The sequence below is a fragment of the Petromyzon marinus genome, chromosome 6, assembly GCF_048934315.1.
Source record: "Petromyzon marinus isolate PM22_M1 ecotype Great Lakes invasive population chromosome 6, UKy_Petmar_22M1.pri1.0, whole genome shotgun sequence".
NCBI lineage: Eukaryota > Metazoa > Chordata > Hyperoartia > Petromyzontiformes > Petromyzontidae > Petromyzon > Petromyzon marinus.
Genome location: NC_133672.1, coordinates 5,832,853 through 5,849,760, shown reverse-complemented (window position 1 = coordinate 5,849,760; position 16,908 = coordinate 5,832,853). Strand labels below are relative to the sequence as shown.

General features: G+C 49.6%; 1 protein-coding gene across 13 annotated transcripts in view; it reads left to right on the top strand.

Annotated features, from left to right (window-relative positions):
• Positions 1 to 16,908, top strand: part of LOC116939631 (ryanodine receptor 2-like) — a 332,153-nt gene that overhangs the window by 195,497 nt on the left and 119,748 nt on the right. For all 13 annotated transcript variants that reach the window (XM_032948287.2, XM_076062962.1, XM_076062947.1 and 10 more), the window contains 9 exons: positions 2,358 to 2,758; positions 3,553 to 3,646; positions 4,204 to 4,364; positions 9,747 to 9,906; positions 10,308 to 10,394; positions 11,400 to 11,626; positions 12,376 to 13,255; positions 15,436 to 15,636; positions 16,341 to 16,452. In XM_032948287.2, the coding sequence (XP_032804178.2) occupies positions 2,358 to 2,758; positions 3,553 to 3,646; positions 4,204 to 4,364; positions 9,747 to 9,906; positions 10,308 to 10,394; positions 11,400 to 11,626; positions 12,376 to 13,255; positions 15,436 to 15,636; positions 16,341 to 16,452 (2,323 nt within the window). The remainder of the gene's footprint in view (positions 1 to 2,357; positions 2,759 to 3,552; positions 3,647 to 4,203; positions 4,365 to 9,746; positions 9,907 to 10,307; positions 10,395 to 11,399; positions 11,627 to 12,375; positions 13,256 to 15,435; positions 15,637 to 16,340; positions 16,453 to 16,908) is intronic.

The following is a 16,908-nucleotide window of genomic DNA, read 5'->3' as shown; positions in this document are numbered from 1 at the left end:
GTGGGCTCAACCATTGTGCCGCCTCCTACCCAAACCGGTCTCATTTGTAAAGGTGCCACCCTGAGACTGCTTGCTCATGCCATTGCTGGCAAAATAACCTCTGCTTCGAGGGAGCTCTAGAGAGACCCTCTGGTGGGTGCTTAGCCTGGCCCATCCATGCTTTAAGTTGAATTTTACTTTGATTATACTCTTTGGTTTTATTCGGTAAAGTCATATAGATAAAATAAAACGAAATAAAACAATGAAATCACGATGTTTCGGAGGCAACACATGCTTCCGTCTTCAGGTGGAAAAGTCAACGCAGAATATCTGTGTCAGGAGCACAGTTCAGAGACGACCTTGGATTATATACAGGTTAAGGGAGGGGGGAGGAGTCAGTAAGGGGGCGTGAGTGGTCCCCCGGTGCGAGCTCGCACCGGGGGACCCTTTGATGTGAGCCCACATCGGGGGGCCCTTTGATGTGAGCTTTGAGAAGTGGGTGTTACCCGCAGCATTTTATCAAAAGGCTGCTTAGCCCAGCCCTCCCACCCACTCACGCCCCCTTACTGACTCCTCCCCCCTCCCTTAACCTGTATACAATCCAAGGTCATCTCTGAACTGTGCCCCAGACACAGATATTCTGCGTTGACTTTTCCACCTGAAGACGGAAGCTTGTGTTGCCTCCGAAACGTCGTGATTTAATTGTTTTATTTTGTTTTATTTTATCTACGTGACTTTACGGAATAAAACCAAAGAGTATGAATCCTTGCAGTCACGAAAGCTTCAAATCTAGAATTTACTTTGATTAGTTTACACGGATGGTCCCGTTTAGCCAGTTGACCGGTGCATGAGCACCGAAAGAGAAATGAGTACAGGGTCCATGAGGAATATTGCACAACTAACAAACAATATATTTGAAGGTCGTACACACAACACACGAGTAATCTGAAAAAGTTAGGTACAGGTGTACGTAAATTATAGATTTAGTCTAATAAAGACGGAGAGCCCCCCGTATAGCCAATGAACAGACTGTTGGGGCAAGTGCTGTTAGCGAGCACCTATGAAGGCTGGCACGGCACACGAAGGGGGTGTGTGGCCAGCACCACACCCGGGCCGCCTTTATCTCCCTGGTAGAGATGTTTTACCAGCTACTTATTTGAGTCGACATAGGAGAGGCGCAGGACCGGTTCAGATAATCGTGACTGGTGTTGGCCGTGAGCGGGAATCAAACCCGGGTCGCTGGGTTCATAGCGTAGCACGCTAAGAGTGACATAAACACACGCAAATCGAAAAAGACAGTGCAAACATGTGGTAGCCAGAGGCGCCAGAAGACGTTAGGTACATGTGCAAGTTTAGCTGTGTGTTTTGGTTTAATCGAGAAGTAGAGATGGGGAGTGAAGGGAGGGAACCAAGATGTAGATGAGCGGGAAGAGTATTCCAGAAACAAGGAGCAGCAACGTGAAAATACTTTTTTGCCAAACAAAGTTTTAGCAAGTGGATTTTTCTGTAGTAATAAGGAGGCACTTCTGAGGCTATGGGAGGGATTTTCAGGGTACTAAGTGGTCCTTTAGGCAATTGGCGGATTTGTTTAAGAGGACCTTTTAGGATGAAGACAACCCAGTGGTGGTCTCTTTAGATATCCAGGGGGGGGGGGGGGACAGATCTGAAATGATGTATAGGTTGCAGTGATGAGTTCAAAAGGGGGTGAAAAGGGCAACACGGAGAGTGGAGTGGTATAATGGAATGAGACGTTATAGTAGATCATGGGACCTCCGTTGCCAGTACCAAAATATGAGGATAGGTTTTTCCCTTTTTTCTGGTAACAAAACAGCTGTGTTGAGATGTTAAAACACCAAACTGAAACCTTTAACAAGGAATCATGTCTGCATTAACCACAATACTTGTGGCAGAATGCAAAAAAAAACCATTCTGATAATTTATGCATTGTCCTTGAAACTGATTGGTCCACACCAGAGACATCTTTCTTTTGAGCCTAGTCTCAAGTTGTTTCTGTTTTTGTCATTTGTAATCGCAGTTTGATCCGAAATTCAACTGCCTCACATTCAGATTTTTTTTTTACCCTCGAGGGTCTTCATGGCTTTCCAGGAAATTTTAGAATGCTGGCCAAGTCCTCTTGAAAAAGGTGACAATACCCCCACACTTGACCCCATCAGCACGCGAACCATAACGCCACGTGAGCGTCCCGAATGTCACCATCATGCTCGCTTGTAATGGCATCCAGTGCCCCAAGCATTTGCGGTCACTCGCATAGCGTGCACTGCGTGCCCCGCTTTCGCCTTTTCCTCCCTCCCTCCGCTACCCCTCACGCACTGTGTCCGCTCTCCCCCCTATGCCGCTCGCCGTTCCCCGGGTGGCAGGTGACGCGCATAGATGGCACCATCGACAGCCCGCCGTGCCTCAAGGTGTCGCACAAGACGTTCGGCTCGCAGCACAGCAACACGGACCTGGCCTTTTTCCGCCTGAGCATGCCCGTGGAGTGCGAGGAGAACTTCGGGCGGCGGGGCCTGCCGGCGCCGTCGCCGTCCACGCTGGGCGGCGGCGACGATGACGCCGAGTCGGAGTTCGAGGTGCTGCGGCGCTCCGTGCAGGGCACGCCGCTCACGGGCTCCCGCGGCGATTCGCGCGCCAACTCGCGGGCCGATCAGCGGCGGGGCGAGCGCGAGGAGGAGGAGGCGGCGGCGGACGACCGGGCCAAGCACGAGGCCAACAACCACAAGGACTACGCCCAGGAGAAGCTGCTGCTGCAGCCCAAGCATAGGTGCGCGTTGTCGCGTTGGGTTTTCGTTTTGTTTTAAACCGGGAGAGAGTGCTAAGTGGATGCGTGATCGAATGACTTGGACGGTGAGTCGATGCTCAAATGAGCAGTGGTTCTTCTCTCCACTGGAGAACCCGAGCCAGTGGTTGAATTGCCATTCACACGACGTGGGCCAGTATATGCATAGAAAGGCCACCATTAACTCCCCACAGCGGAATTCCGATGTTATTGGCTCCAAAGCGATGATGGGCAGAGCTGACGCACAAATGGACTTTAAACTCTGCCCTGCGATTGTCTGAGCAGGAAGATACTTTAACTTTTTAGTTGTTATTACTACCCTGGAATTTATTATCATTTTTAATCATTATAGAATTCGCTGCTGTAGGTAAATCGCTATAATAGTCCGGTTTTCACTGTAACTCCAGCACCACCCAACATAATCTTGTTTGTGGATGTACCAGAAATATTGCATGTGTTATTACCCAATCCCAGCTGTAGAATTTAAATGTAACTATATTTTATAAAGCATGGGTATACTTGCATATGCCACGTTCAATATATCCAGCGTGCATCATGTAATTTGCTTTGCACGCAGCCACTATCTCAGGAGAGGCAGGATTCGTGTGTGCGCAACCTCCGTTGTTCTTCGTGCGTTATACACAACAGGGCATATGCACTCGTGCTAGGTACGACGTGGGGCCCGCATGCTCTGCATCGTCCAGCACGCGCGTTACGGGGCCCCTGTGCACGTCGTGCCCCTTATTAACTGTTGGCCGCCTTGCGCTGCGCTCGGGCAGGGCCTCCCAGCCGCTGCGGCCGCCCTCCCGGGCGACGGGAGAGACACTGCCAGCTGATCGCGATGAGCTCGAGGCCCTTCTGCAGTCCACCGTGGTGAGTATCCACATCACGACACCCACTGCCACAGCGCCGCCATCGAGTCGGCTCACTCACTGCATTACCATCCCATTAACCCAAATTTAGTTTTGCGTTATCCACACCGGTGACAATATGTAGCTCAATCTAGCATGGCCAACCCTGGTCGACTCAACATAAAATGCATCCTTAGTATAGTGCATTAACGTCAAAAACTTAAAGAACCCAGTGGGGCATGGTAATGGCCACACCAATCCTTCTTCGCAATGCCAGCTTCAATGGGTGCTCGCTAACATGGCTTATCTGAGATCGTCTACATTATAAAGGTCCGGGTTAAAGGTGGAGCCCTGCAATTCCTTGCTTACGCCACTGCTCACCACTACAGGGCACTCTAGAGCACCTATCGAGTTTATTTTGGCTTATTCTTGAACACTGGCCATACATCTAGGAAAATATATGATTCACCTCTGGATTGCAAGTCATGCATGCTGACCATTACACCCTCCCTTAAAGGACTGAATGTGTTGGATTACATGCATTATCCTGTGTGTGTGTGTGCGTGCGTGCGCCCACAGTACTACTACTCGGTGCGGATCTTCCCGGGCCAGGAGCAGGCCACCGTGTGGGTGGGCTGGGTGACGCCCGACTTCCACCAGTACGACAGCTCGTTCGACCTGGACCGTGTGCGCACGGTCACCATCACGCTCGGCGACGACAAGGGCAAGGTTCACGAGAGGTGTGTGCGGCGGTGGTGCCAGCGGCTCGATCGAACAGCACCTGGCCGTGCTTCTTATAGTTCCTCATAGCCGGAGAGAGGCGCACGTGGTGGTGGTGGTGGTGGTGTGGGGAGCGGTAGCACAGCGGTTAGCGCTGCGCTGCGCTACAAATCCGCCGACCCGAGTTCCATTCCCACTCACGGGCAATACCAGCGACGATTACCTGAACCGGTTCTGCGCCTCCTCCTAACGCGACTCAGCCTTAAATGAGTACCTGGTGCGGTGCGTAAATATTGCCACGAGGGAGACAAAGGCGGTCGGGCGTGATGCCGGCTACCATCCCCTTATAGTGCCGTGCCGGCCTTCATAGGCGCTCGTTAACGACACTTGCCCCATAGTCCGTTAAAGATTATATGGGGATGTTTGTCTTTGTATTGGTGGTGTTGTGGCGGATCGATATTCAATGTTTTGGAGCCAAGGTTGAGGATTACAAGCTAGACAAGCCAGTGTATTCAGAGAACTTCAATACAACCATTATTCATCTTTCCATTCACTTGTGTTTCCCATCCACCTACAAGATGACTGCATAACCAAATTCTTTCCGAGGCACGGTGACAGACACCTGTAATTCGGCGCTATGGAAGTGCAATTGGTGGATTACACAGACAGCATTGTGTGTCTATGAGAAGCTCCAAACCTGCTGGGATTGGAAGTGGCCTGGAGATGGCTGTATACCAAGTGCATTGCTCACCTGACCATACACACTTTTGAATATCATCTCCTTGAATAGCGTAGGTGTCCTCTGGACGTTTGGGTTTCCTCCAATGTTTGGTAATCGTGGGCAATGAACAAATACAACAGTCCACAAGAGCCGAGCTCTCCACATAAACACAATGTCCACAAGCTTTGTGATGGGCCACAGTCATCGCGGAGGTACAAAATGGGTTTTATTAAACATGCCTGTACAGTATATACAATTAGTAATAATATGGATCTTTCTCTTTTAACTCCCGGATAACGGTCTCGCCACACCATATCGGTCACGGAGTGCGGTTTGACCATACTTCCCCTCTTTGGTCTGTGCGAAATGGTGAATGGGGCACTCGGGACCGTTTAAGATAATCACTCGCCACAGATGTTGGCCATGATTTCAAACTCAGGTCACTGGACTCCTCATAGCACAGTGTGCCAATCACTGTTAGCGCAGTGTGCTAACCACTGTGCCACCACTCTACCTGCACACAGTGTATGCTGCATGCAAATTCTAGTACCACTTGGTTGGAAGTCAAATGTGACAATCTCGCTCATGAACTGCCCCTTCTACAGGAATGGCTGAGGACTCTGAGCGGAGATGAGCACTGCCTAACATTCGCTTGAGTACGCAGATTTAAAAAAATAAATCCCCCACTCACTTTGTGAAGATTCGGACCCTTTCTCGCAGACTCTCTGGAGAGAATCGAGAATGCCCTTGGCAAGCATGTCTAATCTAGGGCTTCACATGACACTTGACAAGCAGGTGATAGTATACATGGAGCTCTGGTGGATTTTTTTTTAAACCAGACTTGTTTTTGCAAAGTTCAACCAAACTATCTTTTGCTTTTTTTTATTTTGAGAGGTATCTTTCATCCACAGCTGACGTTGCCAAAAGCCTTTCATGGTCATCACATGGCTTCATTGACACCCGTTTGGCCAAACAGCCCCACAGAAATGGCCGTGCCATGCATCTTATGTTTGTGTTTCTTGGCATCACAAATCTTGATTAAAAAAAAGTTAATCCAGCCATTTATTTAACCTTGTCTGTGAGCTTTCTCAGTGCTAATCGAGTTGAAGCTGCTTTCATCGGTTACAGGGAATGTCAGGGGTCTTTACGGTTCTCAGAGCCGTAGCTACACATATCATATCTACCGTACATGCACATGGACGGGTGGAACGGAGGACGTGCAGTGATTAGCGTGCGCCGCTTTGAACCTGGCGATCTGAGCTTGCTTCCTAGCCACAACTAACATCAGTGGCGACTAGCATCAAAACCCTGGTCCTGCCCTCCCCTTGCTTTACAAACCAGTATTTACCGGCACGGTGAAGTATGGTGAAAAGAAAAAAAAATCCATGGCCGACATGGCATCTGGAGGCCTTCATCCATTTGTGGATTGAGAATGGTTGTAATTTTTTCTTCACATTTTGAAATGTACACATACACACAAAATATACAAGCAATATATAGTTTAATGGGTAAATCACTCAAGTTTATAAACTACGTCAAGTGTATAATAAATAAAATCCTATGTTTTGAGTTGGAGAATATTATTTATGACTTCTTTAGTTGTCCAGTAAAAAATATTTTTCCAAATGAACTTAACACTGCCCGATAACAGGATCTATGCCATAGGGGTTGCCCTGTATTCAACCACAATGGCGATAAATAAATAAAAAACGGCCGTTGCCCAAACATTATCGCACAATCGTGTATGTTAACGTTCACCAGCAACGTCGTCCGTTATCTACCTAAAGCTGGACTAGGCCTCCACAATGCCGTAGCCATTCCTATTGGTCCTGCAATGCCGCGATCCATCTCTACGGTGGTTGTCCCTGCTGGTGCGGTTGATTCTCCGTTGACTGCCATTTTCATAGCCAATTTTGCCCATCGGCCAACCAACCCTTCTATATTCATACTCTCTGGCACTGTATACGATGACGGAGGTGAAATGTGTTTAGGTGTTGCGTGTACGCCAATGCCAATGAACTTGCACACGTTATATTATTGGTTCTTTCGGTAAAGTCACGTAGAAGGGAAACAATAAAATAATAAAAATATAAAACAATAGCATTCTCACGACGTTTCGACTGCAACACAAGCAATCATCACCTGATGAATATGAATCCCTGCAGTCACGAAAGCTTTAAATCAAAATTGCACACGTTAGTTTTGAAATTAGCTTTGCAGGAGGTCGCTCTTACTCCTTTGCCGCTCCACAGTCTGGAACTCCCCCTCGCCCAGCCATCTGTGCTGTCCACTCCGCTGCCCCCTTTTTCAAGTCCAGCTTTAAGACGTCTTCTTTGTTCCTCTGCCCATGACTCGCTGCCTCACTCTATAAAACAAATATGCATGATTTCTCTGGAACGTGTTTGAAGATATGGTCATATTTGGACTCTGTGTGAATCCAAGTTGTATTCCATCACTCAACAGCTCTTCTCGCCTCCTTAGCCACGCTATTCTCCAGAAGCTACCGGTATTGCATGGTTAGGTAAGACCGCCAAACCCCACGCTTGACAGCTCCAGTGAGCGCCACGCTGCGGTGAGTGTTTACTTGCCGAAAAGCTGCTTGTACGTCTGGTTTAACGTTACCGTTGGCGCCACGTCAGGCAAGGTGCCAGCTGTCACTGGCTGCAGACGTGTAGACACATTCCCACCCTTGGCTTAGCAAGCATGCACACTTACAAATGTAATTTAAAGCGTGCCCAGCATACTTGAAAATCCATTATATCTGCATGGCAAAGGATCTGCCCTGCAATCACTTGCCCATGCCACTGCTGGCAGATGGGCCTCCACACTGGGCCAGCCATCAGCTCGTGGACGTGAGCTAGATGGTTTGTTGCATTGGGAGAGCTAAACAAGATGGCGACAGCTTTGGGAGGCCTTCATCCAGCAGTGGCAAGATGTTGAATATTTCGCCGGGTATGGGTTCGATCCCGACCCTGACGCCTGTATATTTTGGAGTTTGCATGTTCTCCCCCCATGGTGGAGTTTGCATGTTCTCCTCGTGATCGCGTGGATTTTTCTCCGGGTCCTTCGGTTTTCCCTCCACGCTTAGAAACGTGTGCTTGCAGCATTTGGATGCTATCAATTTCCACATGATAAGCCACTTTGTTGAGCTATCATTTGTGGCCAGGTGGCTTCTGAAAAAGAGCTATATACAGTGAGGGAAAAAAAGTATTTGATCCCCTGCTGATTTTGTACGTTTGCCCACTGACAAAGAAATTATCAGTCTATAATTTTAATGTATAGAATTTCACTGTAGGTCAGTGGGCCTTACCTGCTAAAATAAAAAGAGTAAACAAAAAGTTGTAAAGAGGATATAGGCCGTCGATAATAATTGTGATGAGAAGGCTCACATTTTTGGCAATGACATTGTAATGGCAATTCTGGTAATGTGTATTTGGTCCGTGCTTGTAAGTCATTGCGAACACATTCCTTTTGTGTTATTTTTATTTCTACTTCGTTGTGTTGCATATTTCCAGCATGGGCAATTTCACCTTAAACCGTTTCACAGACTGAATTACTGATTTGCAATCACGCCTATAAATGAATGAGGCAGGTAACCATAGCAGCTGGCTCCAGATATATTAAGCTTGGGCTTGGATTTTACAATCTTAATTCAATCAGTCATTCCTTTCAGTTGCTTTCATTTTACACGGATTATTTTTCTCCGAGGTACTGTATGATTGTACCGTTTCTGCTGATTTATTTGGTTCTTCACTACATTTCTGTGCAGGTTACATGTTTATGATTGTGTTTATACCCCAGCTCTCCCTTTTGTCTCAACGTCCTCTCGCCTTGCTCTCCATCAATGCCATTACCAATCCATTGCTTTATTGGTCAAATTACAGATGTGTACATTGTCCAAGGAACATAATGCCACAACAACCACAGTGGTTGTGACTGTCTTAGCAAGCTCTGCTTTATTGGGTAGCAGGGTGGCGCAATGGTCACACCTGTACCTCGCAGGAAGTAGAGCCTGGGTTCAATTCCTGACACCGGGCACCTGTCCGTGTGGAGTTTGTATGGTTTCCCCTCCGTTCTACATGGGTTTCCTCCCAGTTCTTCGATTTCCTCCCATATCGTAACAAAAAAAACGTACAATGCAACTGGTTTTGGCCAAAGATCCTCATGCTGTAAAATAACCTGTAAATTACTCATGGGATTACTACACCGTAGCATCTTTATTTCTTGCTTTAAAAACTTGGCAGGGCCCACCAAAATAATGAGTGTTGAGACTAAGTTAGGCTTTCCTGGTTAAACACGCATTACAACAACGACAACAACAATAATAATAACACTGTGAAACAACATTTGTTTTTGTTCCTGGGTAGTAAGTGTTATTTCATAATTGCTTTTGCCTCAAAGGTACAGAAAATGGCTATTATTCTCCACAAACTTTGTTTTGTGACCAGGACAGTGATATATATTCAATGAGAAAACGTGTGCATTTGTGTCTTTCGTTCACATAAAGTCCAAGTTACAAAAGCAAAGTTTGTGGGACATAATAGCTATTTTCTCTACTTTTTAGGCATAAGCAATTAATAAAATGACACTTACTACCCAGGGATAAAAATCGTGTTACAAGGTGTAATCTGCGTCCTGCTTTCCCATGCGTTCTCCCCCCCCCACCACCACTGCCACGCAGCATCAAGCGCAGCAACTGCTTCATGGTGTGGGCAGGGGACGTGCCCGCAGCAGAGCAGAGCCGCAACAACAGCGGGCTGGAGATCGGCTGCCTGGTCGACGTGGCGAATGGCGTGCTGTCCTTCACGGCCAACGGCAAGGAGATGCACACCTTCTACCAGGTGAAGGCAGCCGGGCCATCCACACCGCCTCCCCCCCGCCCCCACCACCTGGGCCTAATGCAGAGATCAAGAGCCTCTGAGGTTTAATGGGCACCACGGTGGTGAGATGTTAACTACCTCGCCTGGTCTGCAGGAGGTCGTGGGTTCGATCCCGACCTTGACGCCTGAATATTTGGAGTTTGCGTTTTCTCCCTATGGTCGCGTGGATTTTCTCCGAGTCCTGGTGCGGTGTGTCAACGTCGCCACGAGGGAGACAAAAGCGGCTGCCGGGCATGGTGCTGGCCACCCACCCCCTCGTGTGCCATGCCAGCCTTCATAGATGCTCGCAAACAGCGCTTGCCCCAAAAGTCTGTATGAATATTTGGCCCCGTGCGTGTGTGTGTTGTGCGCATTATGTGCAGGTGGAGCCGAGCACCAAGTTGTTCCCGGCTGCCTTTGTTCAGCCAACCAGCCCCGGCATGTTCCAGTTCGAGCTCGGCCGATTCAAGGTGCTCCCCCACCCATCAGCACGGGCGCCGTCACGTTGCCCCCCATTTGAGCTGAATGACGATTTGACTTTTTGATAATAACTTAGAGACAGGATAGGCACCACATGATGAGCTTTGCCGTAATTATCCGAAAGACTCGTTGACACTTTGACTGTCGTAATATCTGGCATGAGTAAGGGGTCAGAACGGAGAATGTCGGAACTGTGTGGAACTTTATTGAGAGGTGTTCTCGTGACATTCTGCATATATACAACAACCATCATTCGCCACTAAGTGGCAGTAACATTACCACAGGGCTTGTGCCCGGCTATGTGCACTCTAAGGCCACGTGAAGTGTCGAATACCCGCTGGCAGGAGGTCACGAAACAGACCCAGGTGTCATGGGTTGACTGACTGAGATGACTGGCTGATGCGACACTTATATATATACACATGGGTTTCAAAGCTGTGCTCTAACAGAATGTTCCTCCATCGTCCATAAAGGCTCATCAATAGAAAGCAATGGTCCAGTAAATATTCATGTGTTACTGTTTCCGTATAGCTTCTCGAGGTGCAGTTGCCTTTAAATGCACTGCGAATCTATAGTTTGATTCGTATACATTAATGAGCATTGGTTGTTCCTGTGATGTCATGACACACTAATTGAAGAAGCCGGGTCAGGTGACACGGTGACTCCAGCTTCCTGGTCTCTCGCCTGATGATGCTCGACTCAGATTCAAGCAAAACGTCGTGCATCTAATTTTAAAAAAATATTGCGGTGAGAATTGTTTTGCAACTGAAACAGTCAGAATTGGCGTGTTCAGCAGCTCATACTCGGCGGGACAGCTGAATTTTTTTGGCAATGTCGGGCGGCGGAGGGTCTCACGACATATGTTTGGCTCGGTGACTTAACGCTTGACTTAACACAAAACTCAATGATGACTCGTTTCAACCTGAATCGTACGTCATTGTATAAATCTGTTGCGTTGCGCATTCGTGCTCGCGCGTGTACGTGCGCCGATGCAGAACACGTTGCCTCTGTCGGCGGCGCTGTTCAAGAGCGAGCGGAGGAACTCCGTGCCGCAGTGCCCCCCGCGCCTGGTGGTGCAGCAGATCAAGCCCGTGCTGTGGAGCCGCGTGCCCAACCTCTTCCTCAAGGTGGAGACGGGGCGCGTGAGTGAGCGGCATGGCTGGAAGGTGCAGTGCACCGAGCCGCTCGTCTTCATGGCTCTGCGGATTCCAGAAGAGAACAGGTGCGGAGCTTCTACGCACGTCGCCGTACGCGTGACGGTGCGCAAAGACAAGCGTGCGGTGCTCTTGTTCTTCGTCGCCGTCTTCTTCCGTGTGGCAACTGCATTTAAATGTTCGAGTCGAAGTCGGTGAGCCAGTGGATCGCTTCAACAGTAGCCCGATGAGTGTCTGAAAAAGCTGCAAGAGAATGACGGAGGTGGACGGTGGCGTTGCTACGTGGTCCATGGTTTGAGATTGGTGACCGTGTTCACACTCTCGGCTCTTCTTAATTTTTCCACTATAGGTAAACCTTGCCCGTAACAATAGCACTGGTTTAACAGGCATCAGTTGGACTCGATTAGGTCAGAACCAGCCCAATGTTTCCCTTTCTTTTTTATAAATGCTATTGGGGCACATTGATCTGGTATACCCGTTGACAGATTAAATGCAGTTGAATTTCTATGATTAAGCAAATCTCTCTACATAGCTGTTAATTTTGCTACTTATTTAACGTGGGATTAAGATTTTGATTTGTATACAGTTTATTTAGTGCTTAAATAACAAACAGTATCTCAGAGAGCTTTCCATGCCCACCCGAGACTCGTGCAATATCACCGAGGTAAGAGAAGGGAATCGCGAGAAGGCGACGACGAAGACAAAAACAACGACGTTGTTTGTACGACGCAGGGCACGTGACACGTCGCCACAATTCGCCGGGACTGAAACAGTGTCGGGGTGCGCGACGCCCCTCCCCGCCCCCTTCCCCGTGCAGGTGCATGGACATCTTGGAGCTGTCCGAGCGGAGGGACCTGCGCAAGTTCCACGCGCACACGCTCAAGCTCTACTCGGCCGTGTGCGCCCTGGGAAACAACCGCGTGGCGCACGCTCTTTGCAGCCACGTGGACCAGGCGCAGCTGCTCTTCGCCATCGAGAACCAGTACTTGCCGGGCCTGCTGCGCAGCGGCTACTACCAGCTGCTCATCAGCCTGCACTTGCAGGCGTGCAGCACGGCGCGCCTCATGACCAACCGCGAGTTCATCGTGCCAATGACGGACGAGACGAGGCGCATCACGCTCTTCCCCGACGAGAGCAAGAGGCACGGGCTGCCCGGCGTGGGCCTCAGCACGAGCCTGCGCCCGCGCATGCGCGTCTCGTCCGTGGGATTCCTGTCGCGCTCGCTCGACGGCGCGCAGTTCAGCCCCGACTTCCCGCTCGCGGTGCTCAAGGAGAAGGCCATCGGCATGCTGTCGGAGGCGGTGCGCGAGGGCGCGTGCCAACCGCGCGACCCCGTGGGCGGCAGCACGGAGCACCTGTTCGTGCCGCTCATCAAGCTGGTGCACACGCTGCTCACCATGGGCGTGTTCGGAAACGAGGACGTCAAGCGCATCCTCATGCTCGTCGATCCCAGCGTGTTCGCCTGCCAGGGCGGCGGCGGCGGCGGCGGCGGCGGGGGCGGGGAGGACCGCGCCAGCGACAGGCGGGCGCCGCTCGCCATCGCCAATGGCGGCAGGGATGAGCGTCGCAGAGCCGAGGTCGCTGGCGAGGAGGGGGAGCTCGCGGTCCAGCAGCAGCAGCAGCGGCCACAGCAGCAGGATGAGGAGCCAGTGGAGGGGCTGCTGCAGATGAAGCTGGAGGAGCCCGTGAAGCTGCAGGTGCCTGAAATTTATGCCCCCTTGCTGATTGGTTTGACTCGCCAGCCCAGGTCCTGCTGATTAGAACTCCACAGAGCACCTCGCGCTGTAATTGATTGTCGGGGTAACGGCTTTAAGGTTCCATTTGCTTAAGCCACTTCATGGAAATTCCACCCCCCAGCTCAACCTGTCCACCTCTCAACTCTTTGTTGGTGAATGCTGTAACCGTCAGCGGTGGCACTTACCGATAATAGCCGGCTACTCATGAGGATTGTCCCGAACCTCCAATTAGCATGGTTGGCTATGTACGGTGCAAAAGAAGTTGAATATACATACATTGTCCACCCAGTGCAGTCCAAGGTGTGTCTGGCGGCTTTTCCTGCTTAGATAAACAGCGCATTAAGCTGAAAGATCCACCCACATTTTATTTTGCCACTGACTCAAATCCTTTTACCTGGTTACTTTATACGTGTGTTGCTTGTTTCGTGTAAGATTTGATGAATGCAAAACAATTGTTTTGTTATTTGCCACTGAAAACTCCGAGATCCAATTCCAGGTTTATGAACACAATAGCTGGAGTTTTACTGGGACGCCGGTAGAAAATGATCCAAGTGTTCACGATATGCGACACAAGTTGATTGAACGTTTTTATAAGCAATTGGTGTTGTTACAGAAACGGCACCTTTTTCATGGAAAGCTTCAGCGGTTGATTTTGGTGACACTGGCAGGTGACCAACCTGGTGTGAGCAGTGGAATTCCAGAGTTTAATTCCGGCGGTAATTTATTTCATGTAGAAATGTGGAATGGTTAAAATTCTAAATACAGTTGATCATCGATTATCCCTGCACCGTGCGATTATCCAGCTTCTAACTTTATCCGGAGGTCCCGGGCCGATCCGGCGAAACTGCTCCAGTGGCTGTAACCCAGTAGCGGTGATCGTCAAACATGTGTTTTTTTTAAACAAGAGCCTGAGTAGTAACTACGTACATCACCCCACGCGGAGTCTTTCAAGATTGGAGTGCTAAGTACGGAACAGTAAATGTTCGTATTTTGGTATGTTTATGCCAATTTCATACAGTAAACACATGTAAAGCACTAAGAAACATATACACAACATCTAAAAACATAACGTTATGCAGGAATGTGCAAACATAAGCCTCCCCCCTTAGTCGCCGGATAATGGATGATCTACCGTATTGGTATTAAACGTGCTTCTTAACTTCAGGACTTTCTAGATAGTCTTTAAAAATCAAGACGTAATTTCACGCATATCCTTTTCAGGATGACCATTACTGTGCACCCAATTATAATAATTGCAGCTATTACTTCCAACAGTAAATGGGAAATGACTGGATTATGTGACATCGTACAGGGGATAGCACATTAGGCTGGCATTTGCAGTCTTAGAAGAACCTTGTTGAGTTCCCATCATCACCCAAGTAAGTGCAAATGGGCATAATCACACAGATATAATCGCAGTAAGTCGAATGGTGAATTGACGAATGCTTGTACTGGAGTAAAAGGTGAAAACCCTACCTGCGGGGATAGCATTAGTACTATTTGCAGGCATTGAGCCCCAAGGTATATGTGATTTTACATCTGTTTGCAACATGTATTGGTGTTTAGCTGTGGAATTTCTATTTTACTAAGTCGGGCATGTAGGCCAGGAAAACTGAATTGAGATGATGCATCTTTCACTGGCTTAGAGTTCCGTTTGTGCCAATGATTTGAGTTGGGCGTGTAGTGCACGCTTTTGATCCACCGCTTTCAAGGTTGGGTTGGTGGAGAGCAGAGGTGTGTGTGTGTGTGTGAAAGATGCCCATTCACACAGCTGCTGCAATTGAATTGCTGATCTGTTTTTCGTAGGTTTTAAATGAATTCGCTTGCGTGTGTGTATATATAGAGTATGTGAATTATCTATGGCCATGCGTCTTTATCTCACACGCAACCATACTCGGTAAGGATTTTTGCCGAACATCCCAAGCTTGACGATCCTGCTCTTCATTTCGGTTCATGTCACACTCCGAAGCAGAGCTGATTAATTAATTACCCATCAATTGGACAGCACACTGTGGTTTCCCATCTCAGAAATTCATCGCGAATCCGCGAGAATTCCGTGCTCGTAAATGCTCGCCTGACCGTGCGCTGGGACCCCCCCCGCCACCACCACCACTCCCCGTTGCTTGTGGGGCTGCGCGCAGATGTGCCACCTGCTGCAGTTCCTGTGCGACTGCCAGCTGCGGCACCGCATCGAGGCGCTGGTGGCCTTCTCGGACGGCTTCGTCATCAAGATGCAGGAGAACCAGAAGTTCCGCTACAACGAGGTCATGCAAGCGCTCAATATGTCCGCCGCGCTCACCGCGCGCAAGACCAAGGAGTTCCGCTCCCCTCCCCAGGAGCAGGTGAGGATCGAGCGGGGGTGCTGGGGCTGGTCTCCATCTCCACCGTCATCATGTGATTCGTAATGGATTGCAATCGCGATGCCAATTATCATTGTAATTGTGGCTAACGGCGCCGCCCTATTTGTAGTTGTGTTTTTGGGTGGAAAGTGGGCTTTCGGTGGCAACCGCTTTCATCCGTGCTTCAACCCTCCTGGATCAGCAACCCAGCTCTCAACCTCTGCTGGATGGGGGAGTTCTTTTGTCACCAGGCTGAGACCATCGGCTCGCTGCACTCGAGAACCCTGGCTTATTCGCAAGCGGCTGGTCACGTTTGAACTTTGGGTCTCAGTAGTGTGCGCAGTGCTGCTGTTAGGCTTCACGAGTGCACTCGGCCGCCTGGCTTTAAATCGCTTCAAAGAGCAATTGAGAGGTGTTTCTAGGACAGCATTGAGTATCAAGAGGAGAAGGAGCGGCCCCCTACCGTGCACCATAGGTGGGAGGTTGGGAGAGGAACACTTGTTGGTAGATAACTGCCGAGTGCGATATCGGCGAGCACCACGTGTTAGAGATGCGCGCTTCCACGCATGCGGCGGGATTGCATTTCATGCTTTCCACCTACACATTCTGTCCTCGTTGCCGTAGCTCCGCGAAATTAATCCTCTCGCCATCTCTCCCCCCACTCCCTCCCCCGCTCTGTCCCCCCCCCCCCCCGGTTCTCTCTGTAGATTAACACGCTGCTCAACTTCAAGAACGGAGAGAGTGAGGAGGAGTGTCCATGCCCTGAAGATGCCCGAGAACTTTTGCTCGACTTCCATGACGACCTGCTGCTGCACTGTGGTACGTGCGTGCGTGTGTGCACACAGGCAGGTGCGTGCGTGCGTGTGCACACGGGCAGGTGCATGTGTACATGGGCAGGTGCGTGCGTGTACACACGGGCAGGTGCGTGCGTGCGTGTGCACACGGGCAGGTGCGTGTGTGTGTAGGGGGGAGGAGGCTCATGAAAGTTGAAACTCGGCAATTGGAGGTAGCCACCCTCCACCAAGCAGGAAGGGCAGAGAAACGCGTAGGCACAGTGGGGGAGCGCAGGAGGTGCATCTGTCAGTTGTCTGGGTCAGTTAGCCCATAACACCTGGCTCTGTCCCGAGACTTCCTGCTGTCAAGCCCTCGACACATCACGTGGCCTCAAAGTTCACCTGTCTTGATACAAGTACTGCGGTTACAGCATCGATAATAATTAGTGACAAATGACAGTTTTGTTCTTGAGAAGCACAGAATATGCATAGCTCAGCCACT